Raw genomic sequence first — 27793 nt, forward strand, 5'->3', positions numbered from 1 at the left:
CATAGTAGAAACTTTATACATACTCCTCATAAATTGATTTGGTAGATTAAGTTGTCCAATACTTTCTAAAATACTTGTAATATTTCACCAACTAGATATAAACAAACTTATAAAATATTGCGTTGTTTTAGCCACAATAAGTTCCTGAGGCAGAGTTCCACAAAATGTTTGCATGCTGTCTGTAAAAGTATTTCCTCAGCCTTGTATTTTCCTCTTCTAATTTACAAGAGGTTTTGCTCCTGTATTAACATAAGAAAAACAGAAAATCCAGTTGGCTTCTCTGTATCACTAATCAGCACGCACACCTTTATGATTGTCTCCTGGTTTTTTCTTCATCCAGCAAAAATTCTCACTTTTTCCCATTTCTGCTTCCGCTGCGTTTAGACACATGACCATCCTTACTATTCTCTAAACTCTCTTATTTCCTACAATACTGGCTTTTGAGAGTAGCACGTGTGGTGCTGCTCCTGTTACACTAATATTCTTTTACTGGATCGACGACACGTTCTTTGGCTGCTCTGCCACCCCCTGTCCGGCCATCGGGTCACAGGTGCCACCCGGCTGCGACTGGAACCCGAGCCGCGGACAAAGCGAACCCACAGCGCTCCTCATCGAGGCTGTGCGAGCGCTTCAGCTCAGCACGTGTCGCACAGGCCCCGCGTCCCTCTGAAGGTCTCTGCTCCCCAAAAGCTCCGAGTTAACTCTGGCAGCCACGGATTCGTTAGCGAGGACAACGCGTGCGCGACCACCAAAGCCTCAGGGTCGTCTCAGGGTGCCCCCTCAGGCCCCTTCCCGCTGACGCCGCAGCCTCTCGGCGCCTCCCGCTCTCGCGCCGCCTCAGAGAGGCCGGGGCGCGAGGGGACTGCGGGGAGGGGTTTAACGGCCGGGGCGCGAGGGCGCTGGGGATGGGCCACAGCAGCGCGCGCCCAGCGCGCATTCCGCCCCCACCCGCCAGTCCGCACGCGCCGCGCGCCCGCCGCTCCCCCCCACCCCCGCCTCCCCCCGCGTTCTCTCGGGTTGCGGCACCGGAAGCCCCCGCCTCGCGCCCTGTGAACTGGGAAGCAGTTGCGGTGGCCTGGGCGGCCTGGGTTTGAATGAAATCGGGCTGATTCACGGTGGCCGCGGGCGGGGCGGGCTCCGCGCGGAGGTGAGGGCCCGGCGGGGCGAGCGCGGCCTGGGGGCGGCGGCGCGAGCGGGGCGGCGGGGCCCGAGTCTGGGCAAGGCGGCGGGCGCTGTCAGCCCGCGTTTGCGCCCGGGGAAAGTTTGGGCACTTTGGGGAGGCGGCGGAACCTCGCGGGCCCGGGGCGGCACTGCCTCCTTCTCGGCCCTTTCCCGGCGGGTCCCGTCGCGGGGGGCCGTGGGCTGAAACGTGGCGGCTGTGGGGAAGCACCGCGGCCATCGCCCCGCGGCCGGAGCCGGGCGGGGAGCGAGGCCGAGCCCCGCGCCCCGCCCTGGGGAGAAGATCTTAAGTCCGTGTCGGGAGAGACGAAGCAGAATTAAGTAGAAAAAAGGGAGATGATTAAAATTGTCGGTGCTTTTTCTAATATGTAGCAGACTGAAGCGTCTTTTTCAGAACAGATTTATGCCATCCAGTCGGATACTTGTAAAGGGCTGAGCGGGTGCTGATGTCAGCTCATAGCAGTGCGTGTTTCCGGTAGCTGAGAAAACCAGAAAAACAACAAGGACAGACACTGGCTTTCTGAAAAAAAGTTTTATGCAAATGTGTTTGAAAGCTGTAGCTGAGAAGGTACCAGGCAAGTGGAAAAGCCTGGCAGGTTTGTATTGATCTTAAAAGTTCCACTCCCTGTGAGTCTGCGGTGCACGATATGCCTTGGATATAGGGAGGACACTTGGAAGACGATTCTGCTGAGAAGAGCCCTCTTTGTGAGCTTGTGTTATGGAAATAAGGAAAATATCTATGTTTGTGACTCAACACAGAAATAGGACTCTGAATTAATTGCTTGTGAATCACTTAGCATGACTTTGAGGAACTGAGTTTTGCCCATAGCTTAATGGCAAATCTGTGTTGGTGTAACATGCCATAGTGGGGTTATTAATTTGATATCTGTGTTGGAGAAATTGAGGAGTTACAGTATAATTCAAAATTAACATTAAATAATACTAAAATATAAATTAGTTTGTAAACTTTCTTGGAAGTGATTCAGTATTGGCAGCATTATGGACTGTATACTAATAATAGCTACAGCTATTTCCTAACATCTAGGATGATGGGACAGGATGGTCAGTTAGGATACCTTGAATTATTATTCCGAAAACCCGTGTGATGAGTACTTGCTGGAGTGAGGGTTGGGGGACTGTTCCACAGCAGTTGTGTCTCTACCCTCCATTGTGCAGATTCCAGAGAAGTTCATTACTTTTTGTATGACACATAATTAAAATTTGTCTTTTGGGTTTCTGTAGTGGTGTGATTTGAAAATTGAATCTTCCCTTATGTATAAGTTTGCTGTGGATGTACTTGAGTAGCTTTTGAAAAGTCTGCTTCGTTCTGGTTTAGTTCAGTAACTCCAGCTCAGCAATGAATGTAGTAGCATTAAGTTTGCTGTGTGTCTGGAAATAAGTAAGCAGAGTCAGAGAAGCTCACCTTTCCTATCTTCTAGCGCAGCTCAGGTCTGTGCGGTCCAGAAGCACTGGTTTACAGAGCTGAGCATGTTCTGGAAGTAAAATAGTCATGTAGCTCTGGAATTGCACTACTGAGACTGCATTCTGTCATGGCGTAGTTAATCTTCAGCTTTAATGAACAGATAACAGAATTGATTGTTATTATTTTTTCCTGTTTTCATGCAAAATGCATAGGAACATAACCTTCCTCCCCGACTGTCACATGCAAAGTCTCTGTTCTGGTTCAAGTTGCTTTCATTCAGTGTTTGGCAAATCTACCTGCAGTGAGATTTTGTTCTTTCGCTAGTAAAATAATGTTTCTCTGCAAGATGCAATTCCTCAGCTAATTTACCTTCATAGCCATTTATCATCCCCGCTGAAGTTGAAATTGTTATCATGGCAGCAAAAACCTTAAACCACTTTTTTTTAGTTGCTGTTAATAAAATTGTTAATCCATCTGCTATGTGGAACTTCTCGACAGGAGATCTCGAAGTGCTTATACAGAGCTTAGTTTGTAGTCTCAGGTGGAGAAACTGAGTTATCAAAGGTGAGAAATTATTTGCATGGAGTCACTCAGTGTACAGATTGCAAAGTGTGAAATAAATTGCTGTCACCTGAGTCTAACCTCGACTCTCTGCACTAATAGGGCAGTTTAGTAGCCAGTGTTTTGTCTTCCATGTATTTTGATGCTAATTTTTTTTTTTTTTTAGTAACTCAAAAGTTGTCAACCTGGGAGAACCCTCTTTCCTTGAGATATTGCATCATGGAGTGTTAATGTTAGATAAAAATAGTGCATTATAGTGTGAAACTGGTGTGTCTCATGCAAAGAGATACAGTAATTTAAGACAGTTTCAAATTGTTTTCAAAATACATGCTGAAACATGCCAAGTATAAGTGCAGTAGCTATTGCTTTATACCTGTACATATATTCACATTTGTGCATAATGCATTTATACAATTTCGTCCTCATGGTACCTAAAGAAAATTGTTTTCATTTTGAACAGTCAGAATTTAGTCAGCATTTAAGTGACTTCAAAGTTGTAATCAACAGCTAGTGGTGAGCTAGCTTCAAACGGACAATTCTTGCCAACTATTACTGTTATCTAAAAGTAGTATTATGAACAAATACTAGATGTGGGTTTGTAAAAATTTCTGGGTTTAGGTCAGTTTTAGGATGCTTTGTGTATGCTTCCAGTGCATTATTATTAAGCACAGACTTCTTCCTTTTGAGGCCAAGACAGTTAAAAGAAAATTGCGTTAAAGGAGGTTTGGTCTTTTTAAGTACCATCCTATGACCAAGGTCTTTTAGCTGAGGTGTTTCAATCAGGGGCATGCACAAGTAGAGAAGCTACTTAACTCCTTTTTTCTTTTTAAAGCCATCATGACCACATTGGTCTCAGTGGTGAGTGCATGCCACCCAAATCCTGCAGTGTGCTGAAATGCAAGTTTATTATGATTATAACTGGCCTTCTACAATTTTCTGATGCGGAACTGTTTGATATGTTCACTTGTGTCCCCAAAGCTTTACTTTAAATAGAAATGGTTAACTCTTCCTTGCAGACAGAAAGAAATATTATCAAAATACTTTTTGCTGACTTTATAAGGAAAGGAGGTGAGATTTACTGTGAACTGTTCACTTACTTTTCTGTGTTTTTCTATATATCTGTCAATTTGTGTGTGTAGGAAAAAAACAGCAGGCAAGTGTGTAGTCAAAACTGGCCTTTGGCACTTTACAGTAGCGAGGGGAAAAATTCTCAGCTATGGGTTACCATGTGTGTGCCTTCACCAGGGAGCAAACCATGCTCACAGAGGTCTGTTTCTTTAATGTTGTAGGAAGTGAGGAAAAGAATGCAAGACCCCTGGCTGGCTGGTTGCAGTTCTGCTTGTGAAGTGGCTGCAGTTCTGTTGCAGCCTGTGCTGATGCCACCGCTGCCCATTGTGGTCCTGTCTCAACTGATTTCTGTTAGATCATTTCCTTGTGCAAAACTGGCAGAAATGCAGCAATTTTTCTTTTGGCTTGTTAGTGGAATTCCAATTTCAGCACTGAGAAACTCTAGCTCTTTCTCCTCGAACAATCTTCCTTTGCTCTTCTACTTCTTTGAGATCAGGTTCAGAGCGGTCTTTAAGTGATCGCAGTTACTAAAAAAACAAAACCAAAGCAAAACCAAAACCCCAACCCCAAAGACATTCTTTGGGTAGTTTTAGCTTAAAGAATGGTTTGACATAAATTTTTTCGGGAGTCTGGGTTAGCTTTAGAAGCAATCAGCTCTTCCAAGATCCCTTTCAGTGTTATGCCAAGACAATTGTTAGTGGGATACAGCGTGAATCCTCTCAGAGAGATGAACAGGGTTAAAACCAGTACTTCTGTTAGGCTATCGGTTTACTGCAAGGCTGCACAAGTGGCTGTCCAGGCAGTACTAAAAGAGCAGAATCAGGGTGGTAAGTAGCAGCTTCCCCACTGCTCCCTGTGTTAATGTTGACATGGAAAAAAAAAGTCTATCAAATCATGGCCACAGATCTGTTTTAGCACATTGCCCTACACGTGATTGAGTGGATGCAATCAGTGAGCATTGTTCCTTGTAAGGAAGATAGCACAACTTTTAACTCCTAAACTGACTGTGCAGCAGCCTTTCTCAACCTGTATCCAGGCAAACCCAAAGGCTTCCGTGACTTTCCCAACCCCACCAACTGCTTTTGCAGAAGTAAACAAGAAAATTCTCCATACCAGCAGACACTCCTTACCTTAGACTGTGCTTAGACTGTCTTAGCTACAGCGGAGTTCTTCTGAAACAGTAATAAAGGACCTTTTCAGTTTTTAGAAGCCTTTAAAATTATTTATTAGCTTTAAATTACTCAAATAGGTTATTAAAATGCTCTTCTATTTAGTTTTGAGAAACTTGGAACCTTCTCTGAGTGTTATGGATACTTGGGCAAGGCTTGGCATGTACTGTTCCAGGAATTATATATTACAAGCCAAAAAAAAAAATCATTCTTTGGGTTATTCTTAAGTGATGCTTTGTCCTTTTGTAGATGCTACCATTTCTAACTTTTACTGGGTTTCTGCCCTTCTCTCTATTTCCTTCTGCAGGAAAGAGACTTACTGGCATCAACTTTGTAGTCAGAAAGTGGGAGCTGCTGCTGAGTTTGTTCCGTGGTCACCTCCTGCTGAGCACCAGGTCAGAAATGCATATTTGCTTTACTTATAAATGCTGAAGTTTATCTTAATTAAGATCTAAGCATTTTCCTCAAGCTGTTTTAAGGTTTACAAAAGCATTATTTCATAAACAGAATTCATGACTGAAATAATATTTAGGCAAAGTGGGTTAAAAAATTAAAATTGGTTTCAATATGGATTGCTAACCTAAATTCTTCAGATGTTTATACAAAGTAAACAAATATGTTTAGGTCTAAATATACTATAACCTCCTAAAACAACTTCAGTTACAAATAGAAAGTGAAGTATTAGTTGCCAGGCAAAACTCTAACCAGAGTCAAGCCATGGAGCTAGTGATATAATTTGCAGCGCGTCCAGTACTGGCTTGTGGAGATTTTCTTGGTGCTACTGTCTTGAGAATCTGAACATCTTCAGTTCAGTTGGCTCCTCTGTGATAGGTAGGTGGGAACGTTACATTCCTTCAGATCTGTAAGACAATGAGATTTTCATGTTCCAAAACCTGGAAAGTTATGCTGATAAATAATCAGTTTGGATAACTAAATAGTCTAACCCAAATTGTGCTTCTATAAATGATGTACTGTTCCATTTGATTAAAAACTGGAATTAATTATGTAAAGAAGATACTAACAAACTAGAGATAACTATTATTTTTTTGTTTGCTAAAGGAAATGTAAGTAGGTATAAGATTTGTTATACAATATTTTTTCTTAAATGTACATAAGTAATGCATCTCATCAGCTTATGAAAGTTGCTGCAGTTGTAAGAAAGACCAGTTCTATGGTTACCAGTTGTAGAGACTTAAGAGATTCTTAAAATAAAGGTATAACCATGATTGATGAAAATAATAATTTTAGTAGCTTAAATCTACTTCTCAGCTACTCTTCAGCGCTCATTAGTGTCATGAAGGATGAATCATTGTGGGTTTCAATGGAGGAGTATCTGCCGCAGAGGGGTAAAATGAAATGTAGTTGGCGTTAATTTGTACTCGTGACTGTTTTATTGAAGCCATTTACCATGTGCTTACATAATAGCTTTAAACAGCAACTTAACCTTTCTATGGAAATCCTCCAACTTGATTTAGATATTATTGTATTTCAGAATAGAAAAGTGTATACACTTCATGTGCAGCTTTTGCCTGTAATAAACAAACTTTGTTTCAATGACTGAAAATAAAAGCATAACCATTGATCTCGTAATAATCTCCTTTTGAATTAATACAGTGCCAAGGTAGCTTTAAGAAAGTACTTATTGTTTGAACTCAACAACTGCAGTCTCAGCAAATGTTCTACAAAACCAGGAGAGTGAATCAAATGAAACCAATAGCTTGCTGATGTATTGAACTGGGAAAGCAAAATTAACAAATGGAAGAAGTGTAATGGATCGATGTGTCTTTGATATTGTTGTTTGAAATGGGCGAAATTCTATACATGATTAAAGTAGGAGTGAATCTTATCTAGTGGTAGGTTCAAATGCTGCTGCAACAAAAATATTTGTTTTAAGCTTAAACTGAAATAAAGCCCATTAATATTTTTACTGGCTACGTGCTAGCAAATTTCAGAATGAATAATAAGATGACATTCACCTTCAACATAACGACTTTTAAAATTTTTAGTATACAAAGCAAATGCATTTTTTATTATCAGTTCTAAGTTATTTTGCATAATTCATTTTAAAAGAAGGCTCTTGAATTAGTATTGTTAAAGCAGTCTGTTGAAATTTTTTTATATGTAATGCAACATCCATTTGGTGAATGAATGTATTTTGGAAATACCATTACTCACTCTTCTCGTTGTTCGTATATTTGGTGATCAACCTTTGTTGTGTGGTATTAAAACAAAATTTGTTGTGTTATATTTCACAAAAAAAAGCCAGTAAAATTTACTAATTTCTGTAAACCTTGGAAATAGCTTGATTTGCTGAAAGCAGCTGTTATTTCTGAGTCTTGTTTTAAAAAGCTAAGAAATTGAAAAAGCAAAGTAAGCAAGGTAAAGGTCTACTACATCTGGGACAGAACCCTTACTTGGATATTCACAGTTAAATCGTAGATTGTGTTTGAACAATTAGGAGTGAATTAACTGCAGAGAAATAAACATCAGTTTAAATATTTTAGTAGAGCAGTTTAAAAATTTTTATTCCTGGCGATCACTCCTTTAAGATAGGAAAGCTTTTTTTTTTTTTTCCCCCCTAAAAAAGAAGTAACAAGTTAGTTGCATTGATGGGAATAATCTTGCACTAAAGCAATGCCACATGCGACTCTGAAGATGTCTTACATGACTGCACTGTCACTAGTGTTCTAACTATATACACATTAAATGTTTACTTTACAGTATTTCTTTTAGTATAATGAGTTCATTAAAAAAAAAAGCTTTTGATGCTAATTCAGAGATCCATAATCTGCTCAGTGTCTTTCACATGCAGTTTTGATGGTAACTGACAAGCTGTAAGTTAATTAGCGCAGAACTTACTAATGAGCATGCTAAAAACCGTACTTTCACATTTTATTGATGCTTTCTAAACAAATTGGGGTATACTTGTTTGTATAACTAATAAGTTTTAGGCTCTTCCTGGAGGTAGGTGCTGTTGTTAAGCAACACAAATCCCCTGATTAATTGAATGATAGAGAAGTTTTGAAAAGTTTGACATGAGTGCTTGTCTTCAGAAATGGGGATAACCCAAAACCAAAGTACTAAAACAAGGTCTGTTAATTAGCATGGAAGACAGCTTCTTGAATTAATATGTGGTGTTAATTAACAGGAAGTCTGATGTTGTGTTGTAATTACCACCAATATTTTTGACATACTGAGTGACTGAAGGTGAATTATATAGAAAGCAATTTAGTAAACAGTTCAGAGCTTGGGAACATTTTTCCTTTGTTTTTCTAGAAATATGGATAGACTTCTGCGACTTGGAGGAGGTATGCCTGGACTGGGACAGGTTAGTATTTAGCTTGTTAACATCTTCTCTTTAATATTAATAAATTCTGAAATACTCCTTTTATTGCATTAAAAACAATGTCAAAAAATCAAGGGTTCATGGTAATAATCTCTGACTGTAGAGATGCTATATAAGTATATGCAATTGTGTTACAGGCTGACTGGGTTTGTTTTGTCAGTATGAACTTTTGTTGGCACCATGTTTACGGAATGGTTATAAACCTTTCATTTGGTAGCTAAACATTTTAAAGCTTGGATTGAAAAGCATTTGAAACAGTAAAAATTAAAAAAAATGAATTTTCAATAATATAGATTTTCAGAATATGAAGATTGTTCTAAAAGGCTGAGCATACCCACGTACTCCTGAAATGTATCATTTATGAAGACCTTGGATCACATTGTGATGGACGCTGTAATGTACTGAAGTCTATATAAATTTCAGAAGGCAATTTGAGTTGAATTTATCACTTGCAGATAGCTGTAGCTAGCTATATGTGTATTTTGTTGTATCTTGCTTGCTGTTGTGCTTTCTACTGTAACTTTACTCACAGGAAAAAGGCCTCCCTGGCAGGTATCCTGCTCTGGTAAGACACCTCCACATGTATGGCTTCTACCACAGGAGCAGGTCCTACTGCTTTTTTGCTTGGTCAACTAGTGTGGCCAGCAGTTTTCAAAAATAGGCTAACAAGACCAGGCTGACCTTATTACAGTGTGCTGACTTCTGTGAATACTGGAAAAAAAATAATTAGGAACTTCTTTGAGGCTTGTAGGAAGAATTATTTCCTTAAGGGAAGGGCTCCAGTGTCATTTCCTTTGTTGTCTTGGCTAGTCACAGTAGCTGTCCTTTCCCTGCTTTCCTCATCTGCCTCGGTTTTAAATTGAGAATCCAGACTCTTGTTCTGGATGGATAAGTTCTATTTGTCTAAGTTAGTTTGCTCTGGGATGAATGTAATTGCTAAACCCACAGCTTCTTTTGGTTGTGTTTTTGTGCTGAGTGTAACTAGGAAAGGAGTGGTCTAATGATAAAGCATTTGGTGAAATATTCTAAGCTGATTTACAGCCTCTAGGTGTTTTGCCAAATAAGCTGTAACTTTTGGTGCATAATTTTTTTCCTTTTTATAGCTAAAATTCTATTCACGCTCTCTTATTGACTCTTCAAGCAGTCCTCAGTTATTTTTAGTTTCACTTTCTTAAACAGTTATTTCTCTTGTTCCTCTGAGCTGCCAGCCTGCTTCATGACTCTTCATTTTTTTAACATCTGCGCAGTCTAATCACTCAAGCTTTCACTTCTTAGTCCTTTCTGAACTTGACGCATATCAAAGCTGTTTTTTTGAGTTTACAGTTAACTCTCTCTGCTGCTTTCTGAATTTCTCAGCTTTAAGTTAAAGCTTACTAGAAAATTGTGGCAGACAATAGAACATAACATTCAGAAGAAGCTTGCTGAACTTCTCTGGCAGCTTTGGCCTGCAAAGCTGCTCTGTGTTTGTTTAAATATGGAATTGTCTCTTAAATGAATTGATGAGTATATGTTGGATTAAAGAAAGACAAAATGGAAAAGTGAATCGCTTTTTATGCAAGTTTCTGCTTGCACTGTATATCTTGACTCCTTTTGTAGTCTTTTGGTTTATTGACTCAGTAGCAAGCTTTTCAAAAAGAATAATTTTACGTCCCTAAAAATATGGTGTTTCAGTGGACCTTCAAAGATCACTTCTGTTCTGAATATTGTTTGTTAATGGGAATTGGGGTAATGGGAGAGATAATCCAGAGTCAGATGGCTTTGAGGTGGGAGAGAGAAGTCAGGTATTTCTTGGACATAATCTGTCCTGCTAGAAAGTAAAAGTTATTATCATTCATTTACACGGTTTGAAACAATTGTGGAAAGCTTTTGTTTTTCTTGTTGCTGTGTCACAATTGTTCTGTCTCTGAAGGTTTTGCTTTTAAGGTTGAACTTAGTAGAAACATTTGTTGGGTGAGTCATTCTTGCTGACATAAGAATCATCTGCACATATAGTCTCACAGAGAAGCATTTTCTAAGTAATTTTGTAGCACAATTTGCTTATTTTTTTTTTTTTTCTTGTAGCTAAGGGTTTGCTTAGCAAGAGCACTGCATCACACAAGGTCTGCTAACAGTCCGTTTGATTTGCTTTATAACTAATAAAGTAAAAATAAATGCTTGGTCAGCCCACTTCATATTTGATCTCTGCCAGGGAATTGTTTCTCATTGACCTGCCTTAGCTTCTTCAACAGCAGTTACATGGCTTTTCCCTTTGTAAATTATGAAAACCAAACAAAAAACCCTAAACAAGATAATAATGAGCAGAGGTAGTTTCACCAAACTTAAATATTTGTCCTAAGTACTCTTTGGAGTCATGTTTTTGTAAGTTTCTTTGCAAGTATTTTTCTGTCTGGTCTTTTGTGTTCCACTTGAAAATGCTTTTAATGAATTTATGGTTCTTTTCTATTCTTACTTCTTGTTCCCTTAGCGTGCTATTTAGTGGCTGATTGGCTTTCAATGTTGAGTTGCCCAGCGGTGGTCACTACTGAATTGCGTCAACCCTAAGCCTGTCTTCATATGGCTAATAAACCAGTCTTTAAGGTGGTGATTTTTAAGTGATATTTCAACAATAAACTTTCCCTCCAGTGACTTGTGGCTTAGAGATTTTGAGCCATTTCTGCCCTTGTAGTCTTAGATGGACAAAGGACTATCTTCATGGGGCAACAGGTGGACAAGAGAGAAGGGAAGAGAATCTGATAGCTTTTGGCATCGTATAAGCCATCTACAGTACTTTCTGGCAGTGAACTTGGTCATTAACTTTGTGGGTCTTGTATGGGAAAGTACCTGTGTTTAGTTTTCAATTCAATACCATAAGTAAAACTTTCTTTGCAACAATGCTTCGTGCAGAATTTTTTTGTGTTACGTGCCTAGGGTTGTAGGGATTTGAATTTCTGCTCACATGATAGAGGCAAAAGAGGAATGAGTGATTGAAGCTTCTTAAAAAAGATGTGGGAGGGTGGTTAATGTCTGAAAGTGTTGTGATGTCCCAAACAAAATGCTTATTAATTCAATTTCCCTTCTGTAGCTCATGGGAGTTAAGATTTTGGCCATACCCTTTCCTTCACTTATATGGCCTCTTCTCTATGGGGTTTTTTAGTTATTATCTTTCCTTTCCTGGTTCATTCTTTTCCATCTCTCCCAGTTAATTCCTCTGGGATACTGCCTGCCTCAGAAATTTGCTAATGAATCAATACTTCACTTTACATTGTACGTTTGCTGTAGACAAATTAACAGGCTTTGTGGGGTGTGTAAAAGCATTTTACTTTAGTAGCAGGCAGGAATTTGAGGCAACACTCCTCTTCGTTTTGTACGCTGAAGTATTGTTTGCTACTGAAAGCAGTTCTGCATATGCCTCTGTTAGGCAATTCTACTGGTTACTGTTTAAGAGTGAGCAAATTAAATGCATTTTTAGCAGAGCTCTTTCCTCAACTCTCTCAGTGTAGTAATCAAAATATACAAGTTCTTGTCCATGCTAACACATCCTGTCTGTTTTCCTCAACCCAGATGTGATAGGAAGCAGTGAAATAATTAATGACACGCTTTTGAAATGCTGTTGAAATAATCTTTTGTTACTTTATGCATTTTTGAAAATATTCATTTGCATTGCTCTGTTGGTGCAGACAACTGTTCTAGTGCAGTAAATGGAAAATAAAATTGATTCTGTATTTCTGAATTAACATATCTGATGGCAGAGGGGAAGGGAAAAAATCCAAATGGGAAAGGAGGGAGAGACAGAGAAGTGGCCTAAGACTTATAAAGAGTGTTTACACCTTGACTTGGAATACAGAAAATAGAAGTGCAGATAGCTATTTTATTTGAATAATGGACTTGCCAATTAGCCATCAAGTGCTTCCATCTGTGAAATAGTTGATCAGATGGGTTAGCTGGGATGTTTCCAGATTAGGGCATTGTAAATGGCACTTGAAAACTGTCACTTTGATTACGAGGTTTCAAGTATTGCAGTGCTTGATGCTGTGGAACCTTTTTCCCTCATATTATCATGGGTTTTTAGAACATGCTGATCCCATTTAGTAAATCTGTGGCACCATGGGAACTTGGGAGACCTGCCACTGATCTAAAGTTCTGTCTCATCTGCTGCTCTAGCCAGGATGGTTATTAGAAAAGAGCACTACTGACTCTTATTCTGAAGCACTGCAAAATACCAAGTGGGTGATCTGGCAGGCAAAGAGGGGTCAGGGTCAGTGTAGATAATTCCTAATTAACAATTAAATGCAAAATTCCTTGAGTTACTTCATTAAGCTGAGGTGTCTCTTGTAGTATAGTAAGTGTGCTAGCTAGCTAATCAACATGCTAAGATTCCTTATTTGAAGAAAAGAACAAAACGAACCAAACTCCAGCAACAAAAAACCTCAAAACTAAAACAAACCAAAGGCACACCAAAAAAACCAAATCCAACCAGAACAAAAATAGAAAACAAAACCCAAAACCAAGCCAAAAAACCCCACCAGGAAACGACCCAATGCCTTAACATCCTGTTGAAAATTTATTTGGTTAATTGATTCTTGAAACAGATTAGGGTTTAGTTTGAAGGGTGCAAATGTTGTCTTTAATGTAATGAAGTGCTTTTTCCATTGGAAAGCTGCAGTGTTTTGGTATCTGCGGTACCTGTGTGACTGTCTCCTGGGTGTATGTGCTTTATGTGAATTGAATTGGGGTGATACACTATTGTCTGCTTCTTGTATGTATTTGAAGCTTCAGATACTCCTTCTGAGAATACTCTGCCAGGGGAATAAATCTGATTTATAGCTCTTATAATTGTGCATCATTTCTGTGCCATTGCTTCTGAGATACTTTCCAGCAAACTTCTTAAGTTCTGAGAATGTTAGTATTTCTGGAATTCCCATTTCCATCCCAGCAGATGCGGTGGTGTACACTTTGGGTGGGTTATTCCAGTTCTACCGTTTTTCCTCAGAAGCTATCAACCAATTTAAAGAGTAGAAAAAATTTCTCATTGACATTTTTCATCTATTAAAAACATCCAACATCAGCTCCCATAGATAGTTCAAAAGATTTATTGGATGGCCTATCTTACCACCTGTAAAAAGTCTCAGTGTCAGTGTATATATCTAAAATATATGATTTTGTTTATAGGAGAAAAATGCCAGTGTAGTTATATTAAACTGTGCTGTTTTATTTTCATTGACTGGAATGATTGTTTTACAACATTAGCTAAGTGTCTGAATACAGGACTGTTTTACAAAAAGCTTCCTACTGAATTTAGGGTACCAGTGTGACTTGAGTCTGCTTACACTGTAAAAGTTGAGAGCCCTGTGAGTAGCATAGGCTCACTTGAAAGCTGTTGGGGATTGCTGTAGTTTTCCTACATTTGAAACACAGCTGAATGATTGTAACGTAATTTATATCCAGAAGTGCTCCTGGTAGAGGGAGGGAGAAACGTGCTAGAATTGGTTTAGGATTGTACCTGCGACACAGTGTGTACTCTTTGGTATAAAAGCGGCCTTGAAGTATGATGGGCTGCATTAGAGTCACACACAAACAAATGTAAAACTAAAAATAAGAGAGCTAGAGGATTGTCCCTGAGAATTCAGTTTCCTCTGATCTGCTCTTTTCTCGTAAACTCTGGAGACCATTTTTAGCTGCCTCCTCTTGGCCTCAGATCTTAAACTTCCTTATTTCTAATAATTAGGCAATTAGCTTCTGTCTCCTCAATTTAATTGCCAGTGTAGCCCAGCTTACTTTCCCCAGAAGAGACAGAGGAGCTTGGACAAGGAATGAATGTAGCCATGACAAGAAAATGGGAAAAAAAAAGACTAAGCAGGAGCAGACATCTTTGTGCCTTTTGCACCACACTTCTTCACTTGTAATCTTCCTTTCTGGGAGCAGGGAACAAATCCTTTGCAATTTAATTTATTTATTTCTCTTAGAAATTGTTTTTTTTCTTTCTGGAATCCCATGCTGTTGTATGTGAAGTTGCAATGCTACTGTGTAGCACTTCTGAACAAGGACTTGTTTTCTTTCTGCGATGTGTTGTAGAAGGGTCCTCTTCGGTTTTGTCGCGAAATTTGAAGTCATGTTCTTGTATTAGTAGTGGTGTGCATTGGGGTTTTCTTTTTGTTTTTAGAAAGCATTACAAGCAACTTCCTATATAGTATTACCATGGAGTCTCCTAGTCCATGTGCTTGTGTGCAGAGGACGAGCTCTTCCCAATAGAGCCTGCAGGCGTACAGAACCCACTGCATTCTTGTACGTATCAAGTAAAACCCTTTTAACTGCTCTGTGGCACAAAGCGTACTTTAGGGTGACCTCAGGCATCCCTTGTTGAGGGCTGCCTTACTTCTTAGCAGACCTCTGTCTAAAGTTACGTAATTAAAAATCTGCATTAGAGCAATACTTCTGGAGGCAGACAGAATCTACAAATGCTGACTTTATCTCTCCATGCTGAATCCCAATCCCTCTGTAATGGTGGTAGAAATAGATGACAGGTTAGTACTGGTTCTGTTCTGCAGTGAAACTGACCTTTGTTTTCTGGATTGTCTTTTTCTTCCCAGTAGGCTGAGGTTGTGAAAATTAGTAGTTCTTACAAAAACAGCTGTAGTGTTAGTGAGGATTTGTTTTGTGTCCCTGATCTTATGGCTTTTTGCTAACCATAATTTTGTCATTGGATCATGGAATGGTTTGGGTTGGAAGGCACCATTAAAAATCATCTAATCCACACGAGGAATGTGATGCAGTGTGCCTTCCCTCTTTTTTTTTTCAATTTCTTAATGAATTTGTAGATTGTGTGGGATAAAGGGAGAGGAAACAGTAGGACCTGTAAAGATTACATTTAAGGAGCCATTTCAAGCAACAGTTATGTTGGGAACTTCACAGAAAATCTGACTGTTGCTAATTGCATCAAGGTGATACATGTAAATAACTAAAGTTATCATCATTAAATACATGCTAATATTGGATAATAAATATTTATTTCTACTAACAATTAGACCAAATAGAGTGAGGTTTTGTAAAGTGCACTGTAGTAAAATTAAGCTTACCTGATCACGAAATAAATTCAGCTAGGCAAATTTGATGCCAAATCCTGTTTAGTTGAGGTTTTTTTCTTAGTGAGCTTTAAGCCTCAGTCTTTGAGAATGTTTTCAGCGGTAGTATTGGAAAACAGGAGTGCTTTTTTGTAAAAGACCTTTTAAATTTTTGATAATTTGGGGCAATATCACATTCTGCAGGTTTGTGGGAAATCCTGTATGTGCCCATGTTGGTGCATTACTATACCTCTTCCATGAAACTGTTAATAGTGCAAGAGTACTGATGGATGGATAGGGTAGAAACAGAAGCTAAATTTCGTTGGCTTCTTTTCTTTTTTTTTCATTAACTAAAATTGTGGCTAGATTCTTTACAGTGTCCCAGTGAACTAGAGATTATCTTGTTTGAATTTTCGCTTAATATTAGAAAACACAGAAACAAAAAAACCCAAAGAAGTTAAGTAGTAAAGTTGGCTTTGCACTGGAGAGGTGTTTGTGAACTGGTGATCCCAACCTATTTAATGTATTCCTTAAAGATGTACAGTGTTTTGCGTTCTATAATTTTGGGTTTTTTTGAAGTGTGGAGAGATGGCAAACACTATATATTTCTAATCCATCTATATTACTGTTTATGGATTTGTTGTAAGTGAATAATGTAAGTTCTGTTGTAAATGTGAGCCTGGATAAGCTTTTTTTTAGGAATCAGGATTTTGTAAAGCACACTAAGGGAGGGCTTTTTTCCCCTCTAGTCTGTTAAAGTTCTGGGGTTTTTTTTCAGGTATTTTTAATTTAAAGTAGCAGTTGATGCCATAATATTTCCCTGGTTTCCCTACTCCATTTTGGAGTCTGAGACTCTCTGAGACTAAACACATTACTACAATTTTTATTTCATCTGACATATGGTGTAACAAGACAATATGATCCTTTCAGAAATCTAGGCTGTTTGTAGAGACTTATGGTATTTTGTGGTCTGTTATGTATGCTTGATTATAATTGGTATAAAAATGGGCCTAAACATACAAACTGTTTAGACATAATGCTTGCTTCAAAATATAATCCTGTTGATGTGGAACTAACTGTAAAATTGTGTGTGTACTATCTTGTAAACTGCGATAAAATTTCCAATTGCTACTAGTTAATGTGATTCACAGTGTAAAATCATATATTTTTCCCATTTTATTAACTCTATGAATTTTTCTTTTTTTTCTTTTTTTTTTTTTTTAACTGGGTCATTTTCTCTGTCATTCCTGATTGTGTTAGCTTTCCATACTGTGGAAAATGGAATATGTGATTTCTGGTACTTGTCATGACAATGTGGAAACATTGAGTTTCAGGAATATGATTTACTCCCTTCGCTGCTTTAACTGGTGAATTATGAGTTGGTTATCTTCTGTGTCTCAGTACAGGAAAAATTGCTCTGCGATCACAATTTTGTTTACATTTTAAGTCTTAGCGATGTTTGAAAAGCACTATGCTGATCAAAAATCTTTTACTCTGTGTTAATGTATCATCAGGTTTATACTGCTTACCGACAAAGGATAAGTAAAGAAGAGCAGTGGTACTCTGAACTTTTAAGGTCTTTCTATTACCACTAATACTTCTGCTTCCTCTGCATGTTGCGCAAATGTGTGTCCTCTCTGCAAGTAATATTCTGTAACCTTTTTTTTTTCCCCTCATACCATGCTATACGCCCATCATTGGATTTACCTCCACAAAATGGTAGTTTTAAGCTCACTTTAAGTGCCTGATCTTTCCACACGTCCTTTTAGTATGATAAATTATTATTTTACAATGCTTTTCTTTGTATTTGTACCCTGGTTGCTCTTCTCCCCCCTCTACCTAAATAATAAATGTCATGTTTACCTGAAACGTTTGTTTTGGAGGAGGTGGAAAAAGGAATAAAAAGGTGGATGAATACTTTTTTAAATTCAAAAGTAACGCAAGGTTTTTCTGTCCTGCTTTTTTTTTAGTTAATCTTTCTCAATTGTCTTTAGGTATAACAGCTGAAAATATGTACTGAAAGGGTTAAGTCGGCATGAAAGAATTCATTTCCACTTTAATGACCTAGCCTTGCTGGGTTAGGACGATGGGGAACATGCTTCTGACTTGTACTCCTATTGCCAATTAACACCTCCTATAACAGGTTGCCTCAGCTAGTCATTGAAGCAGAGGCAGTAGAAATAGTTTACATGCAGCTTGTTTTTCACACTAGTTGTTTAATACTCACAAAATTAAACTATTAAAAGGTTCTTTCTTGCCTTACTGGGAAAGAAATAAACACTATAGCAGTCAGTGTTCACTTGTGTCCTATCTTCAGGTTTAAATTGTTCCAATTGAAAAAAAAATTAAAAAGTAGTAATGCTTGTAGCAGTTCTTATATTTTACGCAGAGATATGTTGCTTGGTGCAATAATGTGAAGATTTGCTCTACAGTGCTTTAGTTCACTGCCTTTTCTCTATGACAGTTGCGTCTAAAGAAACTGAGTTTCTTTGTTGAAACAGCTATGCTGTATTTCAAAATCATCTTTTGTGCTATTAGCGTGACACCAGAGCTGTGCTTAAGATCCACTTAAACAATAGAAGGTGTCTCTATTTGTGGAATATTTCTCAGCTGCTCATGTAATTAATCGAGTCCACTTTCTGTACCTATTTGAATAAATGTAAAATAGTACAAAGAAAGAGCAGTGCTCTAAAATGACACTTTAGTTCACATTTAATCAGCAGGTATTTTAAGAACCTAATAAAATTGGTGAAATAATTGATACCAGTTCACACTAAGAGAAAGGTGGAGTAATATACCTAAAAGTGTTAACAAATTTGCTAAAAGGCCTGAGTAGATAACACTTCAAGGTGTTAGTTTTTATCCTGTTAGAATGGCAAATGCCTTTAACACTTTGTCAACAAGGGCTGCCCAAGGAAAGGGCTGCTTTTTATATTGGATCATCTCTTTAACTGTTTGAAACAAAAGTAGTATCATGCATAATTTAATATTACAATGTAATCTAATGTTCATAACTTGAATGTGATTGTTTTTCCACTACAAGTCTTATTGAAAAAAAATTAAGCAAAAATATAATGCATTTTAATAGCAGTAACTTGACTTTATCAGTTAGTATTGAAATTTGGATTCTGGCATTCTACGCAAAACCAGAGTTTGGTTAGTTTTTACGAGATGGCTGGCTGTCATTTCACTCACTGACAGCATCTATAGTTGATTCAGAAGTAACATTCATTTTCAGTGAGTAGCACAATAACAGTATTTTTTAGAACGGTTTTTGAATTTTAATAATAACTGAATACAGCTTATACAGGAATGCTTGGCAAAAATAAAATTCAGTATTCCAAATCCCATTTTTCTCTAGTTCCCCAAGGAATTATCCAATAAAGCTGTGGGGAGGCAGAATGAAGACAGCATTTTATGTTCTGCAGTGAAATGAACACTCTTACAAAACTCTTGAGCAGTGGGAGAACTGTCTGACCTTTGGATACCATAATGTAACTAAACCCACCAACAGACCTTTTGGATTGCTGATGCAAGTGCTTCCGTGTTCGACTTTCTGATACCAGCTGATTTAATGTGGTACTGTGCTTTATAAGGATGGTGCTCCTTTGTTAAAGTTGGCAAGCAGTGAAGTTTGTGAACAGTGATAATAGCACATGCTGTGGAGGGTCAGCATAAAATACTTTGCCTCTGCATAGAGATCAGCTAATACAGTCTTTCTTCCTCTTTGCTTCATGAAATAAATGCATAAACTTATGTGGAAGACTAGCAGAAAGAGGACATAGAAATCTCAGCACATGTAACCTGTAGCTAGCTCCCACATGCTGTGTAACTAGCGTGCACGAGCTGGAGCTGTTGCTCCAAGGCTATGTCTGATTATCAGCCATTTATGGAAAAGGAGGTGGTCAGAGATGGAAGTAAATTGGCTTCAGTTTCCAAATGTTTGCTTTTTCAAATGATGTCATCTAAAGACAGGTAAACTATTTGAAAGACCCAAGAACTATTCTGTTGGTTTTACCTGTTAAATCTTTAGAAGTTTTAGGTTAGTAATTTGATGAACTTTATTTATAGCTTTCTGTAGAAAGACAAGTATGTGCCTATGGTATTTTATGTGCCAATTTATCTTTGGTAAAAAAATTACCTTCATAACAGATTTAATTTCACATTGATTCTGGTCAGGTTTTGACCTATGGATCCTTTCCTCCTCGAAATTGCCGAATTGGTACATGAGAATGATTTCAGAACTCTGCTGAGCAGTTCGTGCTAATCTATGTTAAAAAAAAAAAAAGCAAGATTAACATTAAAATTAATACGTATAATTGATACAGTGTGATGAGTTGTTTCCTTTTCTCATGACTTAGCTAGTTATGGTAAGGACAACAGCAGAATGAAAGGAGATAGTGAAGTCTTCACAAATGTAGCATCTGTGACCAAGGAAATACTTGCTGTGTTTTATAAGACAACTGAGAATTAATTAACCTGTGGGGTTAGTATGCAAATACATATGCAAATACCTTAATTTTTAAGAGTTTGGGTAAATTGGTTGAACTACATAAGAAGAGTGGAAGCTAATATTCCATCTTTTAGCTCTCGGGCACATGCTTAAATGAAACAGTGAAGTTTGCAGTTAATATCTTCTACCACTTAGTGTAGTCACATATATATATATTTAATTAACGTTTAGCATGCAAAACCATTCACAGTGAATACTATGGCTTAAAAAAGAATGCTAAGCAAATTGATTTACATTGATTAAGGGTTTCTTTATAAATTAGCAACGCTTTCTATGCTGAAAATGAATTGTTGGTTGTGGATGCTGGCAGGGCAACTATAACATAAGTTTTGTAACCAGAAACTACTTTATCTCATAAAATGCCTAAAGGATTGATAAAGTACTGTATTATATATCCTCTATTCTGGACCATCACCAAGGTAAATGAGCATTTGAAAGCTCCAAGGACTACAGAAATAGTAAAAGAAGGGAAGATTAGGGATGAGTACAGTAGGGTAACACCCTGCTTTAGTTCCTACCTTTGGTTAAACTGAAGGTAATTTAGTTGCCTTGTTACAGAAACAAAATGTAATTATGTTTGTCTTTGTCTCCTCCCTGTAAGTGTTGAATCTACTGACTGCTTTTAAATAGATTTTAAAATGGGAAAAGTTATGAAAAATAATTAAACTTTTACAACTTGTGAACAAAGATGTCTATACAGGGGACAGAGATGTGAGTAATGCCTCAGCTGCACGAAGGGTGTTAGTGTGATCTGCCACCTTAACAGGCATCAGAGATTCCATGTAGGAGAGCCTATTTAAGAGCCATAGTCTGTGGAATAGGCTTCAGTTCAATCTCCTGGCTTTTAAAAAGCTAGTCAAAATCAAACATCAGCATGAGCCTTCCAGAAATCACAGAACTACTTATGGTAGTTTGGGGGCTATTTTTATTTTTAATGCTGTTCTTTACACAATTCAGTATTTTATAAAATAATGAGATGCTTGCTTACAGTGAAATGTTAAATAAAATCCAGGACAAATACAGAATGTGTACGGTGGTCACAGCATGGATGTCACTGTTCTTCCTTAAGCAGAAGGTTACTGCACCTGTACTTTTGCCTTCCCTTCAGACTCTCTCTGGTCTAGAACTGGTAGAAAGCTGGAAGAGAGCTTTGTGAATGAAGAAGGGGGTTGTTAACAAACTAATAAGTTTTAATTGAGACTCCACTTATCTTTGCTTTATTTTTAGCGGTGCTTAAGTGGAAATATGAGTCTTTGTGCTTCCCAGTGTATTAAGACTTCTAAGTGAAAAGATGAACACGTAAGCTAGACTTAAAGAATGAGAGATACAGTTAAGAGAGTAAATTTGCATGTTTATGGGGGGAAAAAACCAAACAGTGTTGGTATCAGAAAATGACTGGGCATTTGACTCTGTCACTCAAGCAATTTAGTAGTAAATGTGGAATAAGTGATTCAGGTGCTCTGTGCATCTTGTTCTATGAAGTATTCTGAAGAACTGCTCATAGAGAATTTCATCGTAAGTGTTAAAGAAACTCTTCTCCACTTGAGCATCTCTGTGTTGGGCTGTGGCTAGTTAGAGAAGTACTCATTGAAGAGATGGAATTGAGCAAAAATAGACCTTTGGCAAGAATGTTGTAGAAGGTGAAAAGTTAATCCTGCAGGAAGGTGGCTGGTGGAAAAGCCTAAGTGACAGAAGAATTAACAGTGGTGAGAAGCGAGGGAGAACAAATATCAAGAGGTGATGGTCAGTATCAAAGTTGGAAATAAAGGTTTGACAGTGCTGGGAAGCTGTTGTGGTTGACACAGACCCATGCATGTATGTGAGTTTCAAAATATAAACATTGAATCTGGAAGTGGGGGAAAAAACACCTGAATTTTGTTAGTGTCTTTAAAGTGTTCTGAAAGCTAGATGATGTTTTTGTGTATGTAGAAAGGACAATAAGTGTAGAAATTTAATATGCAGATTAAATTCTTGGTTTTATATTCAGCAGGTGATGACTTGTGTCCATGGCTTTGCCTTCTGTTTGATGTCATCTGGAGGCATGTTGTACTGAATGTTCCAACTTTAAGTGAGAAATCAAGAATTTACTCCATATTTTCCTTTTGTTGCCCTATTTTACTCGTAACTGTGGAGTCAAAGTTCTAAATGTACAAAATACTTGTGTAAAGGCACCATTTTCTCCCTCCTTAATGTGGAGAGTTTATTTTTGCCATACTCCATGGTTACTTTGTTACCCTTCTAGTTTACATCACTTAGTACAGAAGTAACCTTTTGTAATTCAGTGGAAATTTGTTGTGTATAATTAATGAAGTAATGAATGTACTGCTAGTTGATTGAGATGAGGTTTGCTGATAGGGAATTTTGTTTATAAGAGCAATGTCTCTTACTCCTTGAGAAAGGGACATTTAAACTGCTGCCTCCTGTGTTTTTCATTTTCAGCAGCGCACAGAACTTGTTTTAACCATTCATTCACACCTGGGACAGTTGTGCTAATTTTTGAATAACTACTCATAAGGCAAAGAGCAAAGTATTTTGTTCACAGCTTTTCCACCTAGGGATCGGAGGTCCATTTTTTTCTCTCACTGTACCAGTGTATCTGCAAAGTACTCCCATAGCCTTTATCTGCAAGTCCTCTTTAGCTGAAAGCTGATGAAGCAAAGGGAAATTGCTGTTTGTGTTGGTGCCAGTTAATCATGCTAGCCCAGCAGCATTTACATTCACACCACTCTAAGAAAGACATAGTTAATTGGAGAACTGGCTGTATCTTACAGCTGACGAAGGTTAGCATTGCCGCAAGGAAACTTATCCGACTCTTAGCCTGTTTGTCTTGTAACAGGTTTGTACCTGGTGCAATAATTGCTGGTTTTTCATTTGACCGATTCTGATTAGATTGCTCTTTAGGTTGGTACTGATTTTGAGGTGGGGGAGATGGGATGGTGGCTAGGTGACTTGTATTACAAAATAGAACTGGAGGAAGGTGCTGTGAATTAGTGCTTTTTTGGTTTTGTTCGTAAGAATTGCATCCAATCCACTATCAATTCTCTTTGCTTTTTTTTTTTGTTTCATAATATAGAAAACGAAAGAAAATGTTTGGAAACTGTGGCATAACAATGGTGGAGAAAATAATTATTTATTCTTTTCATAGGGGCCACCAACAGATGCTCCTGCAGTCGATACAGCAGAACAGGTTTATATCTCCTCCCTTGCACTGCTAAAAGTAAGTGTTCTTTGTGTACTGCATCTGTGTATGGTGCTGGAGGTAGAGCACCTGTCACCTGTCCAGAGTTTCTGTAATTGTGCTCCTGAGCTGCTGGTCAGATTAATTTTTAAAAATAAAGCTGAATGGAACCCTCAGAATAAGAAACTTTGTTTTAATTATTTCTTTTGTTGGATTAATTTTTACTGTTTCATGGTTCCTTGAAGTTTCCAAAAGTGCTACATGTTGCAAATTATACTTAGATCAAGGAAGGCTGAAAGAACTATCCCAAGTCAAAGTCCTGTTAGTTAAACGTACAGTGTCATTTTTCTCTATTCCAGATGTTGAAGCATGGTCGTGCTGGTGTCCCTATGGAAGTTATGGGTCTGATGCTTGGGGAATTTGTTGATGATTACACTGTGAGGGTGATTGATGTTTTTGCGATGCCACAGTCAGGGACGGTGAGTTCTTTGCAGCTAGACCTTGATAGTTTTGTTTGGTTTTACCTTATGATAAATACTTTATAAGGTCTTTTCCAGCTTTACCTTACTTAGGCAATCTTCAGATATAACCTACTAGGTATTATTCAGTATGTTGGATTCTGTTATTGATTCTATTAGGACAGTTTATGCTTTGATAACATTTGATCCTTTGGATTTAAGGGCTTCAGTTAAAAAAAGAAAAAATGAGTTAACTTTTTTCTTTTACTGAAGTCTAGTACTTAAGTGTGTATCAATATGGAGATCTATTCTGTCTTTGCATATGTATGAATATATTGATACGACATCACTTAAAATATTTTTTAGTTAATAACTCTAACAGATCTTAAGCTAAGAGCCAGGGGAGGATCTGAAATGGAAAGGTTTGATTAGAAGTGCATCATGTCCTTAATTGTGATGATGCTATACATATACTTCAAACTTACTCTTTTTGACAGTTCTTACAGTGGCGTGTCTCTCAAATGATATCTTTGTGGTGTGGAAAAAAAAAAATCTATTTTAATTTTGAGTAAGAGTATTAATGTTGCGAAGAGATATTTTGATGCTTTTTTTGTGTAACTTGAATGAAATATTCTTAAAAGAAGCACAGATGCCTTTAACTCAGGACTGCACATCAATGAAATATTTAAGCTTTAAATTCTTTTGTCCTGAGTTTATTCTATACATGTGCAATAGTACAAGTAGAATCTGAAAAAAAAGCTGGTACATGGTATTTATATTGAATATAATCTGTAGAGTTGAACTTGTGAGAAACAACAGGCCAGAGTTTGCAGAACAAAGAGGAAGAAAAGATGAATTCCTATATCCATTTAATCTTGTTTACTCATAGCAGATGACTTAAATAGCAATACCAAGTATTTTAAATTTTTTTAGCATTTTAAAAATCATATTGACATGAATTTACATTTTACATTTAAGGAGGTTCTTCTTAGTAGTTCTGAAGTAGTCGGGTTGCCCTTTTAAACAGATGCTTATGAATGGTGTTTCACCTTTTGTTTGTGGAAAGTAACAAGTTAAAAAATAGTATTACTTTATCTAGAAGTACCATGATTTTTATTTCTCTTCTACATCAGGGTGTCAGTGTGGAGGCAGTTGATCCTGTATTTCAAGCAAAAATGTTGGATATGCTGAAACAGACGGGAAGGTAAGTAACCCTAAAGAGGGCTGACAGTGGTAAGTACTGCCTGCATATTGTTTAGAAGAAACAGCTGTCTTCCTGTAAAACATAGTGATCTAGGGGCTGTTATTAATGTTTAAAAAGAAATAATTGGCCCAGAAATCGGATGAGTAGCATAGCATGTAATTTAGTTCACCTCGTGCATTACAGTTGTCAGGAGATTGTCACTCGTGTTAAAGCTGCAGCTTTACAATTGCACAGAAAGATTATAATGCTGCTCAATTTAGTATAAACAGTTACTGAAACAATACCCACTTAAAAGTTAGTGATTTTTAAAACTTCTTTTAAGTAATATTAAAAAATTACGAAGTTGGAACTTATTTGTAAGCATTTTTAATGAAAAGAAAAGGCAAATAATTTGGTAAAAGGTCGTAGTATTTAAACAAAATTTTATTTCACTCCTGCCTCTCAACAGTTGTCGTCTACTTGCTCGAATTCTTTTACTGTGGGAAAAACTTCAAAATTAATGTTAGCAAAAGGCTCAGCAGCTGAGCAGAACAGTGCAAATTGCTTTTTGACTGAGTTCCTAGTTCTACTGCTGGTTTAATTGATATTTAATCCTTTCCCACTGTTGATTCCCGTCGTCCATATCTGAAATGGACTTTCTGCAGTGAAAATTCAAACCTCGACGCCAAGGAGTTAAAGAGTAGATATTTACTCAAGTGCTGGAAGGGTAAAAACTGGTTCAGGGAAGGTGTGGTAACAGGGTGAAATACTGAAAGCATGATCTACCACTGCTAATGTGTATCCCTTAATGATAGCCTTCTTTTGTCACGTTTATTCATGTCTATGTTTTCACCATGTTATGGTGAGTCATTTAAATATTTCCAATGGTGTTTTTTTCACAGCTCATCCTAATTTATGCCCTGATACATTATTATTTCTTCTCGTGTTACGTGTTTTTGTTTTTAAGAATCTCAATGTCCTCTTTGTTTCAGACCTGAGATGGTAGTTGGTTGGTATCATAGTCACCCTGGCTTTGGCTGTTGGTTGTCTGGTGTAGATATCAATACTCAGCAGAGCTTTGAAGCCTTATCGGAAAGAGCTGTTGCTGTGGTGGTGGATCCCATTCAGAGTGTAAAAGGAAAGGTATAGTAGGCTCTTTTTGTTTTGTTGGGTTTTTTTTAAGGTATTTTGGTAGGATTTAGTATAGAAGCACTGGAAAGATGTTTAAGTTCTTGATTTTTTTGGAAGCCCATTCTGCTTTAAAAATTAGAAAATAAAAAAAAATTCTCATTGTAAATTAAAACATACTTTTTTAGTTTATTCCATGTCTTGCATCACTAATCATTAAACAGACTAGAAGTCTTTGATATTGTCAGTACACATAACCAATCATAATCCTCCCGTAATATTTTGCAGTTCACATGTCACTCATTTTCAACTAATAATGCCAAGTGTACATAGTTTCAGATACATTTTAGCCACAAATTCTAAGATCGATTACTAACAGATTAGGAAAGATTCAGCCCCTTAACATATGTACTGACCAATAAGGCATTGATTTATAGGTGTTGCATATGGTGGCTTTTATAATTTATATTACAAATGTTTTAGGTAATAAAACTTTACTGAAGACTTGGTATCAAGCATTTGAGTTTGAGGAGTGTGCAGATAAATGATTAAGTATGTTAAATGATTATGAAAAGAGATTAACTGGCAAAGCATATTGGCTTATAGTTGTCCTTTGTTGAAATCTCTTTTGTTCTTGTTTAGTTCTCTTTTTATTTCTTTCTAGCCCCATATGCCATTTTCCTATTTCCTGCCTCATGACAGCAGGGAGCAGCTCTATTATCACCTTCACAGAGCTGTCTGCAAATGTGAGAGGCAATTCGATTTTGCTCAGCCACAGGGAGAGTGGATTAGAAAAACTACAGAACGTACAGAAATTGGCTAGGTGGTTTACTGCTCTAAAATACTGCTGAGGTGTTTTGTTTGAGCATGCACTCCCATTGTATTGTAGAATAATTATTGAAATGCGTCATGCTATATATGGATGATATAAATGCAAATTTATAAATATTTTTAAGTGTTCATATTCTGTAGAGCTGTTGTCTCGTATTTCCAGCGAGACAGATAGAATTAAAGCTAGCAAACAATTCCACTAGGGAATCTCTTAATTTCATAGGAGAATATTCTTAAACTACAGTTGCATTTTCAGTTGTTTAGTTTTTTTAATTCTGATTTTTACAGTAAAATTATTTTTGTAAAAAGCAAATGAAAACTAATAGCTTCTGATTATTTGGAAGCTATTGGATATCTGAATCAATTTTGCTCCCTTTTAAATTGCATGAAGAGTGGGAGAAGATTTAGATAGTTTTTGTGGGGAAAAAAATGATGCAGTAGAACACTTGATTATGCTCCCTTCTTTTTTTTCTGGAACTTTTTCCTTTTTGCCTGTTGTTATTTTCCTACTTCAATAGAAATGTTGAAACAGGATTCTTTTTATTTTGTCAAAATATGATTTGGATGACTATACTATTAATTTAGCTAGACCTTGCTAGCTATTAAATCCATTAGGGAGAAAAGCCTCCCAGTAAAGTCACACTACTGTTATACCATACTCGCTCACCACATGCTTTTATTAAAAGAAAATAAAAATATTTTTTTGCCGCTGTTGTTTG

The 27793-nt window shown here is 37.4% G+C and overlaps 1 protein-coding gene across 2 annotated transcripts in view; it reads left to right on the plus strand.

Annotated features, from left to right (window-relative positions):
* The first annotated feature begins 991 nt into the window (after positions 1-991).
* PSMD14 (proteasome 26S subunit, non-ATPase 14) overlaps positions 992-27793 on the plus strand; it is a 47516-nt gene continuing 20714 nt past the window's right edge. The window contains exons 1-7 of one of the 2 annotated variants that reach the window (XM_054070031.1): positions 992-1147; positions 5708-5795; positions 8677-8728; positions 23442-23513; positions 23834-23953; positions 25066-25136; positions 26108-26258. In XM_054070031.1, coding sequence (XP_053926006.1) covers positions 8681-8728; positions 23442-23513; positions 23834-23953; positions 25066-25136; positions 26108-26258 — 462 coding nt within the window. In that variant the 5' untranslated portion in view covers positions 992-1147; positions 5708-5795; positions 8677-8680. Of the gene's footprint in view, positions 1148-1705; positions 1776-5707; positions 5796-8676; positions 8729-23441; positions 23514-23833; positions 23954-25065; positions 25137-26107; positions 26259-27793 lie in introns of those variants that run through there. The other variant, XM_054070030.1, reaches the window with a different exon arrangement.

Source organism: Cuculus canorus, chromosome 6 (genome assembly GCF_017976375.1).
Source record: "Cuculus canorus isolate bCucCan1 chromosome 6, bCucCan1.pri, whole genome shotgun sequence".
Taxonomy (NCBI): domain Eukaryota; kingdom Metazoa; phylum Chordata; class Aves; order Cuculiformes; family Cuculidae; genus Cuculus; species Cuculus canorus.